Source organism: Muntiacus reevesi, chromosome 15, assembly GCF_963930625.1.
Source record: "Muntiacus reevesi chromosome 15, mMunRee1.1, whole genome shotgun sequence".
Taxonomy (NCBI): Eukaryota; Metazoa; Chordata; class Mammalia; order Artiodactyla; family Cervidae; genus Muntiacus; species Muntiacus reevesi.
The window spans coordinates 21,147,865-21,167,564 of record NC_089263.1 but is presented as its reverse complement, the minus strand read 5'-3'; the positions used below and the strand labels follow the sequence as shown (position 1 = coordinate 21,167,564).

The window sequence follows — 19,700 nt, the reverse complement described above, 5'->3', positions numbered from 1 at the left end:
AGCTGTGATCTAGGACCTGTGTCCACTGCGGCTGAGATTCTAAGGAACTGCGCAGCAGTGGCAAGGCATGCTTTAAAGAATGTGAAGGTTAGAGGTTGCTGCCTAGACTGCTGTTAGTAAGGAGAACCTGAACAGAAGTTAAAATGAGAATCTTTAGGCAAAACTATGTGGTTCCCTGGTAGCTCAGCTGGTAAAGAATTTGCCTGCAATACAGGAGACCCTGGTTCTACTCCTGGGTTGGGAAGATCCCTTAGAAAAGGGATAGGCTACCCTCTCCAGTATTCTTGGGATTCCCTGGTAACTCAGATGATAAAGAATCTGCCTGCAATGCAGGAGACTTGGATCCCCTGGGGAAGCACATGACAACTCACTCTAGTATTCTTGCCTGGAGAATCCCCAGGGACAGAGGAGCTTGGCAGGCTACAGTCTGTGGGGCTGCAAAAAGTCGGACATGACAGAGTGACTAAGCACAGCACATGCATTAAGACTATGGATACAGTGTTCGTAGTGTTGTCATAAGCAAAAGGCATATAGTTCTTAAGATTGAAGAAAAACTAGAACATAGCCAGCTGGGGTTATGAAGAACGTACCCCACACAGAGGAACCTTGAGACGCAACAATTTTAGAGCCCAGAAACACAGAGGGTGGACCATCTGAAAGCTGAGAGAATCAATGGTGCGTACCCGATTCCTCTTCCTCTAGCCCTTTATATTTATTTTAAAAATTTATTTTTTGAGGATGGAAACCATTTAATTAAAAACGTAAAAGGTACAAAGAATATAAACTGAACTCTATGCAGCTATACTGTTCTTTTCCCTGGAGATAGTCATAGTTGTCCAGAGATGTAAGCAACTATGAAAAAAACCAACTTTAAGTCCACATGTGAAATTCTAAAACATAGAAAAAAATGGAGGTTTTTTTTTTTTTTTTAAATCCCTTAGGTTTAATAACTTCCCTTGAAATCCAAATTAGTAAGTATCCCTCATGACAGATCAATTCTGTCTAACAGCCCCACCCTAGACACTGCTGCTGCTAAGTCACTTCAGTCGTGTCCAACTCTGTGTGACCCCATAGATGGCAGCCCACCAGGCCCTGCTATCCCTGGGATTCGCCAGGCAAGAACACTGGAGTGCGTTGCCATTTCCTTCTCCAGTGCATGAAAGTGAAAAGTGAAAGTGAAGTCACTCAGTTGTGTCCGACTCTGCGACCCCATGGACTACAGCCTACCAGGCTCCTCCGTCCATGGGATTTTCCAGGCAAGAGTACTGGAGTGGATTGCCACTGCCTTCTCTGCTAGACAGTGAGGGCACCATGAAGAAGAGAAGACACTGTAATCTCACAGTATCATCAATCAGACATGAAAAGTTTGCTGGGCAGAGTTTGTTGGGAGTCTGCCAGGCAGAGATGTAAGATGACAGCTTCTGAATCTGTCAAGGTGTCGGTCTTACACTGTTGTCTTGAAATGTTCAGGACACAAAGGAACTGAACCTTGAAAACATCATGCAACACAGAAGACCACATCCTCAGGTGCTTCCATTTGTCTGAAATGCCCAGAATTCACAAAGCTACGGAGGCGGAAGGTAGATCAGTTTCTGCCTACCAGGGGGCAGGAGAGTGACTGCTCAGGAGCTCAAGGTTCCTTTGGGGGTGATGGAAATGTTGTAAATGTCGACTATACGGATGACTGCACAACTTGTAATATACCAAAAACTCCGAACGCTTTAAATGGGTGAACTGTACAGTACCTAATTATATCTCAGCAAAATTCTTTTTTAAAGAGCAAAAGGAAACATACTTTCCAGCTCACTGTTCTTACCTCTCCATGTTTTTAAAGATGTTGCATTTGTCATCGCCGGTGGTCAGCTGGAAGGCCAAGGCCGCATGGTGGTGCTCCAGCACAGCCATGTCGTTGTACAGAATGGCCAGCTCGCTCCCGGCATTGCACAGGAAGGAGTTGGTCCTCCCGGGGTGGTCCACATCGTGGATAGTGGCTGCGATGAGCGCAGCAACCTCATCAAGTGGGTCTAAAGTTTGCTGAAAACAAGAGTTCTTTTAAAAATTGGGGCACGGCACTGAAAGCAAGGTAGCCTTCTGTGTAGTTCTCTTTCTGCCCTTCTGACTTTAAAGTAAGAGTACTTCAAACTTCTGAGAAAAGCACAGTGTTGAGCAAATCCAGTTTTCCTAACTCTACTCAGAAATAGTTTCATGTCTGCATGTTTCAGAGGAAACATTATCGGATTCTCAGTCTCGCACAAGTTAGGGATTTACGAAGACACAGGGTGTCCTCACCCGACAGGAGTCACCTCCTCAGCCAGTCTGTCTTTAGACCCATCACAAAAAAATGTCCTTCGTTTGAGGTATTGACTTACTACTTCGAACATTACTTTGATTTAAAACTTTATCAATTGGGAAAGTAAGATCTCACATGCCATGTGGCATGGCCAAAAGTTTTCATTTAAAACTTTAAGTACAGAAGTACATGGTACTTTCTTCTAGTATTCTCCATTTCTAATGTGTATATTCCTGTTTTCTGTATTTTTGATTAGTCTGGCTTGCAGTGAATTCTCTTGGTTGTTTCAAAGAACAATCCCAGATGATCACTTTGCTCTTCTCATTCTATAGGTTTTGATACATAGGTTTCTCATTTTGTTGTTTTCTGTTATTTTTGGTTTTATTTCTTTGTTTAACCCCAATTTGTTCGAAGTATTTTCTCATATGCAGTGGCTGACATTTTTTTATTTAAGTTTTTTGAAGTATATCAAGACTGTGTCTTAGTATCAAGATCATTTCTGGAAATATACACCTTTTCTTCAAGTGTTCATAGGATATCTAATAAACCAGCCTTGTAAATTTATTTAAATTGAAATTCAATAGTTTTAACTTAAAAAAAGGTTTTGTTGGCCATGCTGCATGGCATGTAGGATCCAACCAGGGACTGGACCTGCACCACCTGCATTGGAAGCGTGGAGTTTAACTACTGAACCACCAGGGAAGCAACCCAGGTAGTTTTAACTTTAAATGGGTGACTTTTATGATGTGAATTACATCAATAAATTGTGAAAATTAAGTTATTAATAGTTTTCTGAATGTGTATTTGTATGTTATTGATCAAGGAGTTTCAAAAGCAGTAAATTACAGCAAAAATTAGGTTGCCTTTATGCTGAACCACACTGACACAGATGTCTGTCCTCTGCCCTCTGTGTTCATACTTTATAAAAACAGACCTCTCCCTGGACTCTTGTTCTACCTACGGTCTTAGTCATGACCTTTATTTAAAACAACAACAAAAAACCACCAAACAACACAACTAGAGGGAGGCTGGACTTGCCTGCCCTGCACTTGTGCCAGGAGGCTGACCTGTCTCATTCCTCATGAGGCCCTGATTTCTCACTGATTCTCCACTCTCAAGTACTTCCACAAGTGAAACGGCCATGCACTAGCGCTCCCTAGGCCTTCTGTTCCAGTTTATGGTGGATGCTGACGGAAATACTAACAATACAAATACTCTGGCAAAGCAGGGCATGTCTAGTTGCTGCTTTGGACATTTCCCTAATGAAATAGTTTACAATGTGAAAAGCTTTCTTAGGAAGCTTGGTTTGGAAGTGGACAGTGAGCAGAGTGCCTTGGATGGCACTTTCTTCTGTGACGCCCTTACTGTGACACAGTCACATTCCCTTTGCTCCTGAACTCTCAAAGCTGGAGCTAAAGTGGCTCCTATTCTAAAGTGGAATACCCAGGGCCACGTTGGGAATTAGTTATCCACCCCCCATAGCCAGGGTGTGGTCCTGCTTCTCAGGAGGCCGCACCCTTCCAGGGCCAGACTGCACCCTACACCCTGCACCCTCATCCCTGCTGTGAAGCACAGGGCGCCAGCACAGCTCACCTTGATCCTCTCTTTGCACAGAAAGTAGGCAGTGGCATGCAGCACATCAGCAGAGTGTGTGGAGTTGTGGTAGGGGTTGGAAGCGTGATAATTGGCTTCAATCATCTGTAACCAGGATCTCAGTGTCGCTTCAGGGCATTTTAAGAATTCACAGACTCCGAAGCGAGAGAACACTTTGAGACCAAGGTAAATCAAAGGCCTATAGAGAAAAACATACACATCATTAAATCAAAGTAGAGAAACAGGTAGTGTGTCTGATCTGTTCAGATGCAACAAGCAAACCTGAGCCAGACTTCAGGGAGCGAGTGGGGCAGCAAAGTGGAGCCTGTGAAGGTGGCCTGCACCAGCCCTGAGCAGAGCCCAGCTGCAATTCTGGGGGCACCCGCCTGGTGCTCCCCACTGCCCTAGCTACTGCAGAGTCCTCCCGGCACCAGGAGGGTCTCCAGGTCAACGTGCTGCCAGGCTAACCCCATCCTCTCCTGTGGCCTTGCTGGATGAGTGTCACTGGCCAGATGTCTTGCTGGAAGCAGATACCAGTTCCCCATGGCAGCACACCAGCCAGACGCTGGCACATATCCCATGATGGTCTCAACACTCTGGAGGTGGGGGTTTCCCCAGACAGGTGACCAGATGATGCCAAATGAGGCCTGTCCTTGAGAGTGACTGTCATCCAGCCTCTGGCCTTTGCTCTTGGCTCTGCTGAGGCAGTGTCCAAGCCGGCTGGGCTCCCAGGACTTGGGCAGACCTGCCCTGTCCCTGCTCACATTCGGGTGTAAACCAGTGCCCACAGCTTTGTCTGCCACTGGCACTGGCCCTGTGGGGCACGCGGATGCAAAGTGTCTCAGAAGCTTGACTCGCGCTGAGTGTGAGCAAAGGGCGGGGCTGTCACGGGGACCACTACCCACCCTGGATGGGACCTGACAAGTCTCCTGTAACTGCCTCTCTCTACCTGTCTGCTGGGGTCCACGCCTCACCCTCCTGAAGGGCGGCGCTGGCTGGCATCAGGTCTGAACGCCCTTCCCGTGTGCCAGGCCAACCACACGGCTCTAGCTGAGTGTTCTCCAGAGAGGAATGAAATGGGAGGGGAAACCCAACCCTGCCCTGCTCTTGGGAACCACACTCAGGTCAGGATGCTGGAGTGTGGGGTGTCCCCATGCCTGTCACAAACACAGCAACTAAGATCTGGGGACAGCTCTTATCAGCATGTACATCCGTGTATTTATTTATTTTTTTGGCTGTACTAAGTGGCATGTGGGATCTTAGTTCCCTGACCAGGGATCAAACCTAAGATCCCTGCATTGGAAGCGTGGAGTCTTAACCACTGGACTGCCAATGGTTCTGAGCTCTGAAGTGAGGCTCTTTGCTGCAATGTCAACATATCACTACTTAATACCTACAGGAGAAATTAATAACCGTATCTTACAAAAAGAAAACTTCTGCTACTTGCAGACTCTGACTTAAGACACTTGCTCTCTCTGCAGCAGTCATGGCCAGGTGAACTCCCCTTGGCTTCTTTCTGATCCCTCGTTGACACTGAGGCCCTGGAGACTCAAGGTACCTGCTGCTCTTTCCCTGGGGCCTCCTCCCTGACCAGGGTTCGGTTCTGAGCAGAGCCTACACTCCTGAGGAGGTTTTCTCCACACTTGCCCTTGGAATCAAACTCCCTGTCTGCTGAGCTTCCATGGGCTCACCTTTTATGAGTGGCAGCCTCCAGTTCAAAAATATTGAAGTCCCAGTATTCCTCCTTTTCCATGGCCCGAGTTATCTGTGATGGGACATCGTGAAGGGAGACGGGGACGATGATGCTGCTGGGAACCTGCTGAAGGTCTGCAGGGTGAACAGAACGGAATCAACAGGCTTCACAGTGTTTGTGGTCCCTCAGGGGGAGCAGTAGATCTTTGGGGGCGGATGCTTTGTTTCTTAAGGTTTATGATAAACCAAAAACTTCTTACTGATAAAAAAAAAATCTCAAAATTTTTATCTGAAAATTTCTCTTCATCACTTAAGTGTGGCTATAATACTAATCAAGTATTAGTTGCTCAGTCGTATCTGACTCTGCAACCCCATGGACTGTAGCCCGCCAGGCTCCTCTGTCCATGGATTCTCTAGGCAAGAACACTGGAGTGGGTAACCTTTTCCTTCCCTAGGTGTTCTTCTCGACCCAGGGATTGAACCCAGGTCTCCTGCATTGCAAGCAGATTATTTACTGTCTGGGCCACCAGGGAAGCCCCAATAGTATTAGCTAATACTAATAGCAATCCAAAAAATTAAAAAGGAAAAACTTACTTTTTGTTGAAAGAACATATTCATTTCCAGATAATCTTCGCAAACCATCCTGATAAAAACCAAGACAGAAGGTGACAGGTGGTAATGGAATGGTCTGTTTCCCACAGAGCTGGAGGCCTCTATCCTAGATGGCTGGAGGCGGCACCTGGAGCCCACGGTCCAGAGCCTCCAGCTAACACATGATCCCCCAGCCTCCTCCCAGGATGTCACCTAGTCTGTACAGGATGCTCTGGAGGGAGCCAGTCATTCTGTTCTGTAATGTAGTATGAAACACTTCATATTTTTTTCTGCCCGTTTTCAAAATCTTCAAATTTTATTTAAATCGACTACTTGTAGAGCCCTTAAGTAAAAATGGAGACCCAATGCAGCAGACAAGCAGACAAGCAGACATGCTCCTCCCTCTGTTCCAAGCTGAGGTCGCCCCATACCCCCCACCCCCTCGGGGACAGGACGCAGGTGGGTGACGGCTCAGCCGGAGGGCAGCTGAGCCTGGGCAATGGATGATCTAGGCCTTGGCTGATCCCGCACACAAAGAGCGCTGTGTGGGGCAGGCTGTCAACAAGCAGCCTCAGAAAACAGGCGAGAGCAGCGGGACCTGCCAGCACACTCACAGACACCAGGCCCCCGACGAGGTCGTTGGCGTGAGGATCATCGTCCTTAGCACCGAACTGGGGTGAATATAATTCAGTGGTTCTTAGAATTTCCAGCACACGGTCTAAGGCTTCTGTCACAGGCATGGGACTGCTTTCCTGGGCAGCATTGATGATATTGATGACCTACAATAATACGGAAAGAAAAGTCCTGACTCTCATCACCTTAAAGGCAATGAGAGAGCAATCCAAAGAGTCGGGCTGGCAGTGGGGCTCGTTGTTAACTTAAGACAGTCAGAGTGCTCCTGTCGCCCTCCTCTCTCCACAGAGGCAGCAGCTCCGCACAACTAGGGGAGCCTCATCACTGTTGTGGGTCACCGTGTCACCTTGGTGATGGGCGCCTCGATCGTCATGGAATGAATCCGGGCCATGGAAGAGTGTCGTCTCTGGCTGGAAACTGTGGAGAGACCAGGTGGTGCAGGGATCAGGGCGAGCGTGGCCTCAGTCACTGTCTCACACCCTCCTCCAGGCCCGAGTGAAGGGGCAGGACCAGAGCTACCTAGCGGCTCAGCTCCCTCCTCATCCTACCAAGCCCGGGATTCTGGCAGACCAACTCTGACTCCTTTGGTTCAAGGCACTGGGAGGCATGTGACCCCCTAGACCGAACCTCTGAGGTCACAGGCCAGCGAGAGGACAGAGGAAGCCATCTAGCAAGTTGAGGCCACACATTAGCCTCTCTGTATCTGTAACAATGACGTTTTATAACTCAGCTTGCTGCTACCCAGGAGAGAAACATTCTGAAAGACAATGCTACAGAGGCCCTTTGTTTCATATATGGCGGGAACAATAAATACAACCCAATTAACTGAAATCCATGAGTATTTCTGGTTCAGTTTTTCAAGGCATCCTTTGGTGCTTTCCACTGTTATGCTTGAGATTGTTACCTAATCCATCTAGATTAGCTGAGGTAGGTGGCAGGTCTTACGCTCTACTGTGTGTTAATTTTTTGTTGCTCCTGTCAAGACCCAGTTCCTCTGAGGTGGGGAGAAGCCTGGGCGGTGAACGGGCAGGAAAAGACACTCAGTGGTGTTCTGTCTCTCCCTGAAAGCCCCACTGTCCAGCCACATGCTGTTTACCAAAGGCTAGAGACGACCACACACTGCTCTACCCGCTGAGATGTCAGCCTTATTTTACCGAACAAGGGCCTGAGCAGAAACAACCAGGACTAACCTCCTCAAGGGCTCTCACATGCTTTAAATTGCAGAGACCAACAAAAACTCCCTAAATCTAATGTTGGTGACCGGCATATGGATGCTATCTTTCCATTTTACCCAACAAGGTCATTAAACCGAAAGTAGAAACCACTATTCTATCCCTATGTCATAATAGGACTTGTTCTCATTAAAAAAATATAGTGAAGGTGGCATACACAAACCAAACAATACAGTCAATACAATAAGGTGAAAAAGAATAAAGATCGTTGTTGACTATGTGTGCAGAAAATCTGAAAGACTACAAATGCTACTCTGATTACAATCAGTAAGTTTTATCAACATTACTGAGTGGAATGTTAAGACACAAAAGTCAATTATATTTCTATATATTAGCAACAAACAACTGGAAACTAAAATTAAAAAAAACATTATGAAAAACATTATGAAAAAAATTATGAAAAACATTATGAAAGCATCAAAAAAATCAGTAATCAGGAATAAATCTAATGGAAATCTAAGTGTAGGACTTAAACACTGATAAGTGCAAAACACTGCTGAGGAAAAAAGACAACCTAAATAAAGATAAAGAGCATGCTCATATTTTGAAAGACTCAGTATTATCAGGATTTCAAGTTTCTCTTGATCTATAGATTTAAGACACTCCCAAATAAAATCCCAGGAGGTTTTGTGTGTGTGTGTGTGTGTGTGTGTGTGAACTAAGTAGCTGATTCTAAATGCTATATGGAAATGCAAAGAACCTAGAATAGTCAGGATAATCTTGAAAAACTTTACCAGATATCAAGACTTACCATATAACTGTAGTAACTGATCATGGTATTGGTGCAAGCAAGGACTAACGGAACAATGAAACAGAATACATGAGTCTAGAAACAGACCATATATATATAGTCAACTGGTTTACAAGAATGATACTATAGGAAAAGATGGTTTTTCAATATGGTGATGGGACAGTTGGGTTTCCTGTAGGGAGAAAATTCGTCCTTGATCCCTACCCTCACTCAATATAAAAACTGATTTGGAATGAATCATAGAGCCAAAGTGAAAGATAAAACAATAAGGCTTATAGAAGAAAATGTGGGAGAAGAGTCTTCATGACCTTGGGATAGAGAAAGAGCTCTTAAACAGGACACAAAAAAGCACTAGGTATAATAGAAAACACTGATGAAATGAACTTTAAGATTCATTAAGAACCTTTGTTCATTAAAAGACTATTAAGAGTGAAAATGCAATCCACAAACTAAGAACAGTATGTCTGGAATACTTATATCCACATCTAGAATATGAAAAGAATTCCTACAACCAACAAGCAAGAGATAACCCAATGTTAAAAATGGGCAAAATTTATGAATGTCACTTCACAGAAGAGGATATCCAAATGGCCAGTAAGCATATGAAAGGGGTGTCATATGGAAAATTAAAATTAAAACCACATCTGGTAGAGTAACTATAGTTTAGAACCTAGTGTAACCCAGTATGAGAGAATGAGGAGCAATTGGAACACTCAAAGATGAGTGATGACATGAGGTACAACACAAGTCAGAAAACTGTGCACAGGTGCCCAGAGGCCCCACAGTTCCAATCCTAGGGGATGGACACACATGTCCACAAAGAAAGACTTGCATATAAGCATTCACAGCAGCCTTACCCGTAAGTGCCCTCACACGGAAAGATGAACACAAAAAGACCATTCCTAAGAGAATGGATAACATTGTGGCATATACAAACAATGAAGTGCTACCAAGCAATAGAAAAGAACAAACTGCAAATACCCCCAGCAACGTGGATGAACCTCCAGAACGCTAAGACAAGGGAAAGCGGCCATACTGCGTGTACACTGTACGATTCCATTTCTATGAGGCACAAGAAGAGGTCAAATTAACTCATGTGCAAGAAATCAGTGGATGCCTCTGTGTGGTGAGATCTGTATGCGAGTGCAGGCCTGCATGTGTGTCTTTTCTGTATCTAGTTTGGGGTGGGTGGTAACAGTCTATACAGGTCAACGGTACAGAACTGTCAAAACATATTGAACTCAACACTTAATATGAATTACAAGTTAATTACAAGTCAATCAAAAAGAACAGAGGTTAAAACCCCAAAACATTAAAAGAAAAATGTTTAACTCTTCAAAATAGAGAAATGGACAAAGTAACGCAAAGGATGAAGAGGAGTCAGAGTGTGGCAGCGAGGACGGTCTGGGGCGTCCGAGTGGCCTCTGCTCTGCTCAAGGGCCGTGCAGCGAGGACCAAGGTGAAGATGGCGCCAGCAGCTGCCATGACCCCTGCCGGGCGCCGCGCCCCCTCAGTTAATCCTCACACTGTCCCCTGCGGACGGAATTATCCCACCTGATGATTCGGAGAGGGAAGCTCTCAAGGCCACTCCCAAGGCTGCACAGAGAGTAGATGAAGCTGGGACCTGAACCAAGGTCAAGCTGAGGCCCGAGTCCACACACTTCCCTGCACCACCTCTGCCCCCTGCCCCTGCAGCAGAGGCGGGGAATCTATTCTTTATTCCCTGACTCCATCAGAAGGGTCAGATGAACCTACTGGCAAAGGAGTCAGGGGCAAGGGAGAAATGCACGCAGACTTCTCTAGGGGCCCCTCCCATCGGCTGAGCTTGAGGGTGGGGGCAGTGACCCAGACAAGATGAGGAAGGGAGCCTCATGTTTCCATGTGCCCACCACTCAGAGGAGCACGTTTTCTTCCTCTTATCTTTGTCACCTACCTTCATTTGTTCGAGAGGCAACAGTTTTGACATCTAGGGAGCTTTTTCTCCTGTCTTTATGTTTGCCTGACTGATTATCTGTGGAAATAAATTATAAATTACCTCCGTGAAGAGATTTTAACAACATATTAGTATAATTACCAATACGAAAGCTTTAAAAGACAAAATTTAAGATTTAGAATACCACTTAGGATGCTGCAAAAATCAACACAGTCCACCAAGATGAAGTCTCTGAACACCTGAGTTTAAGTGAGACAAACTTTCTCGAAAAATTTTCCACTCACCATAAACGAGGGCTTTTCAGTTTCTAGATTGTGTAATTACAGAGTCTCAGGCCACAGAAATGAACTCAGAATTTCACCTACTTCTACGTAGTTGAACAAGTGGTGGGAAAATTCTGATCCCCATCCACCCTTGTCCCAAAGTGAAAAAATCTTTTCTGTGTTTTTTCTATAATACAAGCCCTAAAATGTCCCAGGGGAGACTATGCCTCTCTTCTGGAGGCAGGACAGGGAGTGGTGGTCTGGGGTCTACTTCTCTGAGACCCATTTCTGTGGATGGCACCGCTGAGCCTCCAGCCCAAACAGGAGGTGTCTGCCCCCTCTCTCCCCTGGACCCCACAACGATCAATGACAAGGCCAAGTTAACCTTCCTTCCTGCATCCTCCTGGGTGTCACCCGGGGTGCCCAGCCTCTCCAGCCTGTTCTCATTTCACAGATGAGGACACTGGGAGCCCTGTGAGATGAGCTTGGCTCTCCCTTTTCCCACTGGCAGTTCCAATCGTCTCTGCCTTCTCCTGGCTTCCTCCCCTGGACTCTTGCTCGCATAAATGATCCAAAAGCAGGCTCTTAGTACTCGTCTCCACCATCCAGAACCTTCTCAACTTGCCCTCTGGTACGTTCTCTTCTATGGGGGCACTGATAATAACCTTGTCAAGGTCGCCTATGACCTTCCTGTTGCTACCTCTGAAGGACCCGAGTCCGTCGTTACCTGACTCTTCTGACTGTGTACTAGACACTAGTCAGTGCTAGACTGAGCTTGCTTTCTGAAAAACTGCTCTGCACACGTCCACTCTGGCTTTCCCTGCGTCTCCTGCTGTTCCTTCCTGGTCTTCATCACCATGTCTCCTGTTCCTCAGCACCCCGGCGTTCCCATAGGTTCATCCTCTGCACCCCCTTCTCTTCTCAGACAGCAGAGTCTCCTCATTCTTCCCCACAGCCTTTACTCAGTCCCAAGCTGTCATATCCCGGGCCTTCCTCCCGAGCCCCAGACTTCCATCTTCCCCGGTCACTCGTCACTTCCATGGGGACACCCCTCAGCACTTCAGATGAGCTCATCGTCTTCTCCTAGACCACTCCTCATCCCAGTCACTGGGCAGCATCTACCTTTCCACTTAGGTGGAGATAAGTCGTCCGTGACGGCTCCCTGCTGCTCTCCCTCAAGTGTTCAGGTGTGATAAATGTCTAGATTCCACGTCCTAAACGTCTCTCCCCACTCCTTCCCTGTCCAGGCTCAGACACCTGTCAATGTCCTCTGGGTTATAGGGACAGCCTGCCTCACCGGTCCTACAAGCCCCAGCCTTGCTCTCTACAACCCATTCTCTCCAGACAGGGCTCACTCTTCTGATTAAGACATTGTAATGGTGCTTCCCTGTTTTTAGGGTCAGATGTAAATTCCCCAGTGTGGACCCAGGGTCCCTTGTGTCTGAACCTCGTCTCTCCAGCTACTACGAGTTACCTATGATGTGGTAGGCCACCTCCCAGAACTCTCTGCGTGGCACTAACTGCTCACCCCCACTTAGGAAGGCGCCCCCTCCTTGGCTGCCTTCTCCACATGGTTAACACTCCATCCTCTTGGAGATGCAGGTCAGATGTGGTTCAGGTATCCTCCCCTCTGGGGAGCCTTCCCCTAATGCCTCAGCCCCACCCTGACCCCCACCCCACCAGGAACCACCAGCTTTACTGTGCAGCTCCCTCACTAATTGTGAACGACATGAAGGTAGAAATGACCTTTCCCAACCCTTCCTGGGTGACTAGCACTGCCAGCACACTGCAGATGCTCAACAGACACGCATCTGCTTCTCCAAACATATGCACACACACAAACCAGAGCACCACTAATAAACCACTCCGAGTCCATGGCTCGCCTGCTCAACACCCTCAGCACCTCGGAGGTAAAGAGGAACTCCCTGGCAGTCAAGGACAGGAGCAGTGTGCTGGCTTCAGCCAGCCGTTGATCTCTCACAGTCTTGCCCAGAAGTGAGCTGCAGGGACACAGCTCTCCTGTCTCAGGAACAGCCTTGACTCTGCTCCTCCGCCTCCAACCCGAGACACAGTGTCCCGCCCAAATGCTCATTACCCCGTCCAGCCACACCTACTCTAACCACTCAGACTGCAGCGTCTCCTCGCTCTGAGCTCCAAGGAGATCGGTGTCCAAACAGCGGGCTGAGAAGCTGCGCTGTGACCTCCTGCAGTTCCCTCCTTCGTCTCCCTTTCTGCCACTCAGCAAACATTCACTGAGCGCCTGGGGCAGGTCAGGCTCTAAGGCAAGCACCAGGGATGTGAAGACAACTGAGGCTGCTGCCTCCAGATGGAGATCCTCATTTCCCCCCAACACCGAAGGACCCTCCACAATCCCACCTCCTTCCCACACTGACCTTTTGTACCAGTCGGAACGTTGCCCCGCTCTTTGTAGAACACACTGCACTCTCCCTCTTTAGTCACTGTTCTTACATCTGGATCGCTTGTCCTCTGCACCCATCTCCTCACTTCAGTCCACCTCTCCCTGTCTGGAGCATGCCTCGCTCCCCTGCCTTCCTCCCCAGTAACGGTCATTCTTGATCACCTGCTGTGTGCCCCTGCTGTCCATATGTCCCTCCTCTTTTCAGGTTAAAGCCTGATCACTCCCGGGGCCCAGGGGAACTGTCCCAGCACGTGCCTCAGACTCCTGGAGCTGGCCGTCTGGGCTTGAGTGCCAGCTGACCACCTCCTAGCCGGATGTCCCGGAGCAAATCATGGGACTTTTCATCTCCTTGTCTTTAAAAAGGGAGCCTGGTCTGTAAGGTGTCTCCCCCACTTAAGTCCTCCCGAGACAGCCCTGAGGTGAGGCAGGTCTGATGGGGTGTCCCTGCTGAAGACGTGGTCCGACACCAACACCACTGCCTCTTCAAGCATCAGACTGACAGACCACACTCCACTCAGCACAGCTTCACGGACGTGCACGCACTGGAGGTGAGACCTGCCCGCACTGGAGGTGAGACCTGCCCAGGACACCTGTTAGGATGCCCATCTGTGCTCAGGACCCGGGAGTCGGGGAAAGAGATGCTGCTACAGCGCTAGGAAAACACAGTGCCACCCACGCAGGAGGTGAGCTCATCGGAGGCAGGGCCTGTTTTCAGTTTTTCAAAAGCTCAATGAAAAAAAAAAAGCTCAGTGAACCCGAAGCATGAATACAGGGCACCGTACCTGTGTAACTGTCAGTCTGAACACTTTCAGCTATCTTCTCCGCCTGGAAATGAATATCAGAAGCCATTAGTTCTGAGTGCCTAGTGATGCAGTAAGGGCCCCCAGGGTCCCCAGGGCTCCCCCTACATACCTTATTGTTGCCATTGCACACTCTGATAATGGACACATAGTGTCTAATTTTTCTGCAAGTAGAAAACAATGCATTATATTCCTCCTGGCCCTCAATTCTGGTGGAGAGCTAGCTAGTTTTCCTTATGAAAAGAGCATCTCTCTTTCACAACACACACCTTGGAGAAAGCAGTTCTATTGCTTGTGGTCAAGGTTGCCAATAAACAAACAAGAGTCTACAGGCATTCCCTGGTGTCTCTGAAGAAGACAGGTTGACTCTTCAGTGAAAATAACAAAATCCTTCCGAGCCATCGCAACATACAATTAAAAATACCCAGGTTTCAAAAATGTACTCCACGTTAGCTAACCAAAAGCCTTTAGATCTGTCACATGTTTTCATGTTCACAAGCCTTTACACTGATGCTCGTTTTCGAGTTTCAGCAGAGCCTGCTCACAACACTCATTGAAACAGTCACAGGCCCCTCTGGGGCCAAATGTGCGTGTCTAGAACCAGGTGGCTGCGGTTCTCTTGAGAGCTGCTGGCTCTCCTCACTTATTTACTGTTCTTTCCATTTTTCAGCTTTCCCCCCCTTGATAATCCAATCCTGCCCAGTGAGGGAAGGACATAAAAAGGCAGAGTCAGAACAGAGAGCCCACAAAGAACCGACTCCCTGAGGCCGAAGCCAGCTGGCAACCAGGGCTGGTAACCAACACGTGAGCCTCACGGGCAACGTGGGGGTCTGTGGCCCGGCTCTGCCGAGCACTGTAGCCAGGCCCTGGGCTGAGCCTCTCCCAGCCTCAGCTTCCTCATCTGTCAACCGGAGACGGTCACAGTGCCGCCGTCACGGGGCTGCGGGGAGGAGGAGGTGAAGGGACGCCCAGCAGGCCCAGAGCCCCTGCCCAGGGAGGGAAGGGCTCCCAGACGGCAGCGTGGTTACAACACCGCCACCACACCTCCTCCTTGTCTTCATGACCAAGAACATATACTAGGTATGATTTTACATTTTGACTTTTGTATTTATCATAAACATTTTCCCTGTGATTGAATTCTCTATGATCATCATTTCTAATTGTGGTGTATTTTATTGTTGAGTGTTCTGCAATTCACACTCAATTTTCCACTGTTTGTATTATTTAACATAGATTCCGATTTTTTAACATAAAATCTGACACTTTTAGGCTCTTGATATACACCGCCTTCCAATCTGTGGTCACACCTGTTTCATATGAGTTTCTATACGTGATAGTATTTAAAATACTTCATCTAATTTGATAGTTCTATGCAGAAATGATACAGAGGCTACCAAAACCAGATGTGTGTGTGTGCTCAGTCATGTCTGACTCTTTTGAGACCCCATGAACTGTGTAGTTCTCCAGGCTCCTCTGTGCATGGGATTTTCCAGGCAAGAATACTGGAGTGGGTTGCCATTTCCTTCTCCAGGGGATCTTCCCAACCTAGGGATCGAATCTGAGTCTCCTGCACTGCAGGCAGATTCTTTACCTGCTAAGCCAGAGAGAAATCTTTTAAATACAGAGTCCACCAGTGAGGGTTCTTGGCACAAAGCTCAGTGAGGTGGCATTGGATTTAAATGCTTTCATCTTTTATGTATGTGCTCACACAGCTTAAGCAGGACTGTCGGGGTCTTGCAGCTCTGGGTCACCAGCAGGAGGGTCAGGCTGTGACCATGAGGAAACCACCCTGGAAGGTCACACTTTGGTGGTAACTGACCCGGTTACCAGTCCTTCTTATAAGTTTCCATGTGCGGTTCTTAACTTACTTAAGTATTTAAAGCATATGCTGCAATAAGCCAAACGTGGTATACTGCCTGAAGTACTTGTTTTTTCTACTTACCCTCCCTGTCCAATGACAGGTATTATCTTCACATTTTGTTGTACATTATCTCCATTTTTCTTCCTGACAGAGTAAATTCCTTGCCATTCCTATAAATGGAATGTGAGCATCATTATACACTGTGTTCCAAACATGAACCTGAGAACATCCTCCACCTCGGGCTCTTGTTCACTCCCAGTGGCCACTAGAGCAATTAGGAGAACAAGATCCAGCTAAGGAGGACAATTCAGCCAGTGACTGTTTAGATAACAAAGTTGCCTGTAAGTTTTCCAGTCAAATGGAAACAAAAAGTATTTACTCAACACAGATCCTGTTTCTTAGCAAAATACAACAGAAGCCAAAGTTTCAGATCCTGAAAATAACAAAGTCCTACCTAGAAGGCTATTATAAAGAGAAAATCTGGTAACACTCACAAACTCCTCGCCAAGTGCTGACACACACAGACGGCCAGTAAAGGGCCTGTTTGGTTTTGCACATGTGTCTGTCTGTCTGCGATCCTCTCAGAATGACACGAGGCCTGCACCTCCCTCTACTCCAGGGCCAACTCAGCAGTGAACGGGACTTCTCTGACTAAGTGAGCACAGAGCTGGAATGTGGTAAACGGTCAAGGGCCACTTGGGGCCTTAGTTTACTGAATAGAAAAGCTAGACCAAGGTCAGACCACGGAATCCTGGCGGCCAGGCTAAGGGACCTGAGCGCTGCGAGACTCATCTCCAGCAGTGCGGAGGGACTGACTGGAAGTGAGGGTCCTGGGCCGGGAGGCCTAACTGCGTTCAGCTACCATCGTCTTGGAGTGTGGGGAGGAGGTCCTGAACGTGGTCAGGCCCAGGCCATGGATCCAGCCCTGCTGATGGATTTGATAAAGAGGGGACGAAGGGGGGAGGGAGAATCCAAAACGAGTCCAGGATTCAAAGTCCAAGCAGGTGTGAAGACAGTCAACAAGCAGAGACAGATGAGGACCAAGAGAGACTAGGCTGTCAGTGGGGGATGAGAGAGAATCATCACTCTACAGGTTGGTTCCAAGATGACAGCAGGTGTTGAGACAAACCTTGGAAAAGACCTTCAGGTGAAATGGGAGGCATGTATGCAGAGGAGAAAGGATGCTCAATGACACAAGAGCTTTTGAGGGACCAGCAGGGGACAGAGCACCCTGTAAACCTGGGAGGAAAGGATGGGGAGAGGGGAGCTGGAGAGAGGGGTAAGTGGGGAGCCGCGGGGGCTGCGGAGGGTGCAAGGGGTGCAAAGCTGGGACTCCCAGCGGCCCAGCGGTTAGGACTCTGCACTTCCACTTCTCAGGGTACAATTTGCACGGTGCAGCCAAAAGGAAAAAAAATTATAAAAAGCTAAAGGGCTCCTTGTTTGCAATATTTTCCATTTGAACATCACTGGAATTTCTCCTGTGCCCCCAAGAATATCTGGCTGGTTGGACACCTAGAACCTGACACTCCAAAGCCCCGACCGTCGTCTGACCTCCTGTGAAGGCTCCAGCCCCGTCCCCAGCACAGGTCTGAACCCTCTCCACGGACCACAGCCCACTGTTTGTCCAGGCTGGCCACTTCTCAACAAGCCCTTCTTCTCCCTGGGAAGATTCTATTAGAAAGGCCATGTATCTTTCTCCTCAAAAACAAACAAACAAACAAACAAAAAACTGCCCAGCTAAGTGGTCTGTCCTGCTGCAGTGTGGCCAGCCAAGTAGGAATGACCAACAACGGACATGTGGCAGCTCTTACACTCTCCCCAGGAACTCAGATCACGCAGAACCAATGCCCTGGCTCCACTCTGAAATAAAGCAGTTAAGTATAGAGGTTGATAATAGGATAGTATTTGCTGCTCACAGCAAACACAGATGTTAGAGAACATGTGTCCTGTTGTTGGTGTTTGAGGCCCTTCATACCTGGTGCCCCATGTCAAGACTCAGGAGGCGAGACGCTGCCCACAGGGGTCTGGGAGGATCTCTGGACCTGCAACTAATCCGCTGGATTCCCCCATCCCACCCCATCTCCACTTGCTCTCCTGAGAGGGAGAGGAGTGCCTCACTGACCCTGCTGCTGCCAGATAGAGGGGTGCAAGAGCCCTCGTGTCTGTCTGACAGCCCACAGAGCCTCACGACAGAACTGCAGGCTGACCCCGTGGCTGCCCTGGACCTGGCCGCCGCGACTGGGGAGCCCGCCGTGGGTCTGCATGGCTGCTCCTGTGGCTGCCTTTGGAGGATGCCCCCCTCGGCCCAGCAAGGGAACACTGGTGGGCCTGAGTTCCTACGTTCTCTTCGTTCATTACCACCTCTGTTTCTCTTTCCAGAGAACCTGCCACTCTCTCTGGTAAGAAAATCTTCCTCCTTGACAGAAGGAAGAGCTGAAGGAAATCAGGATGCATTCAGCGCCCACATCGGCTACTCCCCGATCACCTGGCCCCGCAGCTGGTCAGCCCCTTCCCTGTTCTCACTGCAAAACCACCCCTGAGTGCGCAGGACACCCGCCCACTCACAGGGTCCTCGGGGGACCCAAGCCAAGTGGGGCTACGAACCTTGCACAGCCCTTCGGCCCCCGGTGGTAGCCTGCCCTCGCGAGTGACCAGACAGGCGTGGGGCCACATGCCCCAGGGACAGCACTTCCAAGGGCCTCCAATGGCCAGCAGGACAGCAGCTCACCAACTTCTCAAATGTTTTAAAAAATCATATTCACTATCCCAACTCCTAAAAGCTAAAAAGGGCCCAGCAGAAAAGCCTGGGAATGACTATGGAAAGCAGTGGCCTTTTCCTTCCTGGCATATTTTAAAAGCTAATATCAGTGAGGTGTTGACAGAAGCCAGGGTTCAGAGACAGAAACAACCTCTAGCCGGAGCCCGCCTCTGTGTCTGTCCTTAGCACCATGGTACTGCGACTCGTCATGTCATAGTTTATCTCTCTGTTCTGTGTCCTGGAACGTATTCTCTGAGCAGTTTTTCTTTGCTCATCTTTCTATACCGGAATTCAGCACAGTGCCTGGCATTAAAAAAATGCTGACCAAGTGAACAAGGCCCAGAGAACTGATGGGCTCAGCGGTGTTCTGAGAACGTGTGGATTTACTGGCCATCCTTTACCCTGACCACTGCCAACATCCATCACTGAGAAGATTAATTATTAGAAAGATCAACTTACTTATTACAAAAATGAAAACAATGACTTTATGTGTCAAACTTACTCTTCCTGGCTGGTCAGGTTATATGTACTTTCCTAGCCTCAGTTTCCTCATCTGCAAAGTGGGCACAACAGGGATAACACCATCTATGGTTCCCCAGGCCTGAGGTTCCCCAGCTTTAGCAGTGCTCAGCGAGTGTTCAACCTCCTTCCACCCCTCTCTGCTTCTGTGGAAGGGACCAGGGTGCCACTCTCTTACTCACCTTGCATGAATTTATAGTATCGAGCAAATCAGCCTTTTTTTCATTTATAGGCACTTCTGCTATCTCCTTCCCTATTAACTCGCCTGACTGATAGCCCATTGTTGTTTCAAACGCTGGATTTGCATACTGGGGGTGGGGAGACAAAAGAGAAAACATCAAGTGAATTAAAAGAAATGTTGAAAA

General features: G+C 48.1%; 1 protein-coding gene across 2 annotated transcripts in view; it reads right to left on the bottom strand.

The window, feature by feature from the left end:
• Nucleotides 1-19,700, bottom strand: part of PDE8A (phosphodiesterase 8A) — a 145,140-nt gene that overhangs the window by 14,063 nt on the left and 111,377 nt on the right. For both annotated transcript variants that reach the window (XM_065906398.1, XM_065906397.1), the window contains exons 8-18: nt 19,518-19,643; nt 16,140-16,228; nt 14,310-14,361; nt 14,180-14,222; nt 10,716-10,793; nt 7,146-7,216; nt 6,781-6,945; nt 6,170-6,218; nt 5,575-5,710; nt 3,884-4,082; nt 1,817-2,034 (exon numbers count right to left, since the gene is read on the bottom strand). In XM_065906398.1, coding sequence (XP_065762470.1) covers nt 1,817-2,034; nt 3,884-4,082; nt 5,575-5,710; nt 6,170-6,218; nt 6,781-6,945; nt 7,146-7,216; nt 10,716-10,793; nt 14,180-14,222; nt 14,310-14,361; nt 16,140-16,228; nt 19,518-19,643 — 1,226 coding nt within the window. The remainder of the gene's footprint in view (nt 1-1,816; nt 2,035-3,883; nt 4,083-5,574; nt 5,711-6,169; nt 6,219-6,780; nt 6,946-7,145; nt 7,217-10,715; nt 10,794-14,179; nt 14,223-14,309; nt 14,362-16,139; nt 16,229-19,517; nt 19,644-19,700) is intronic.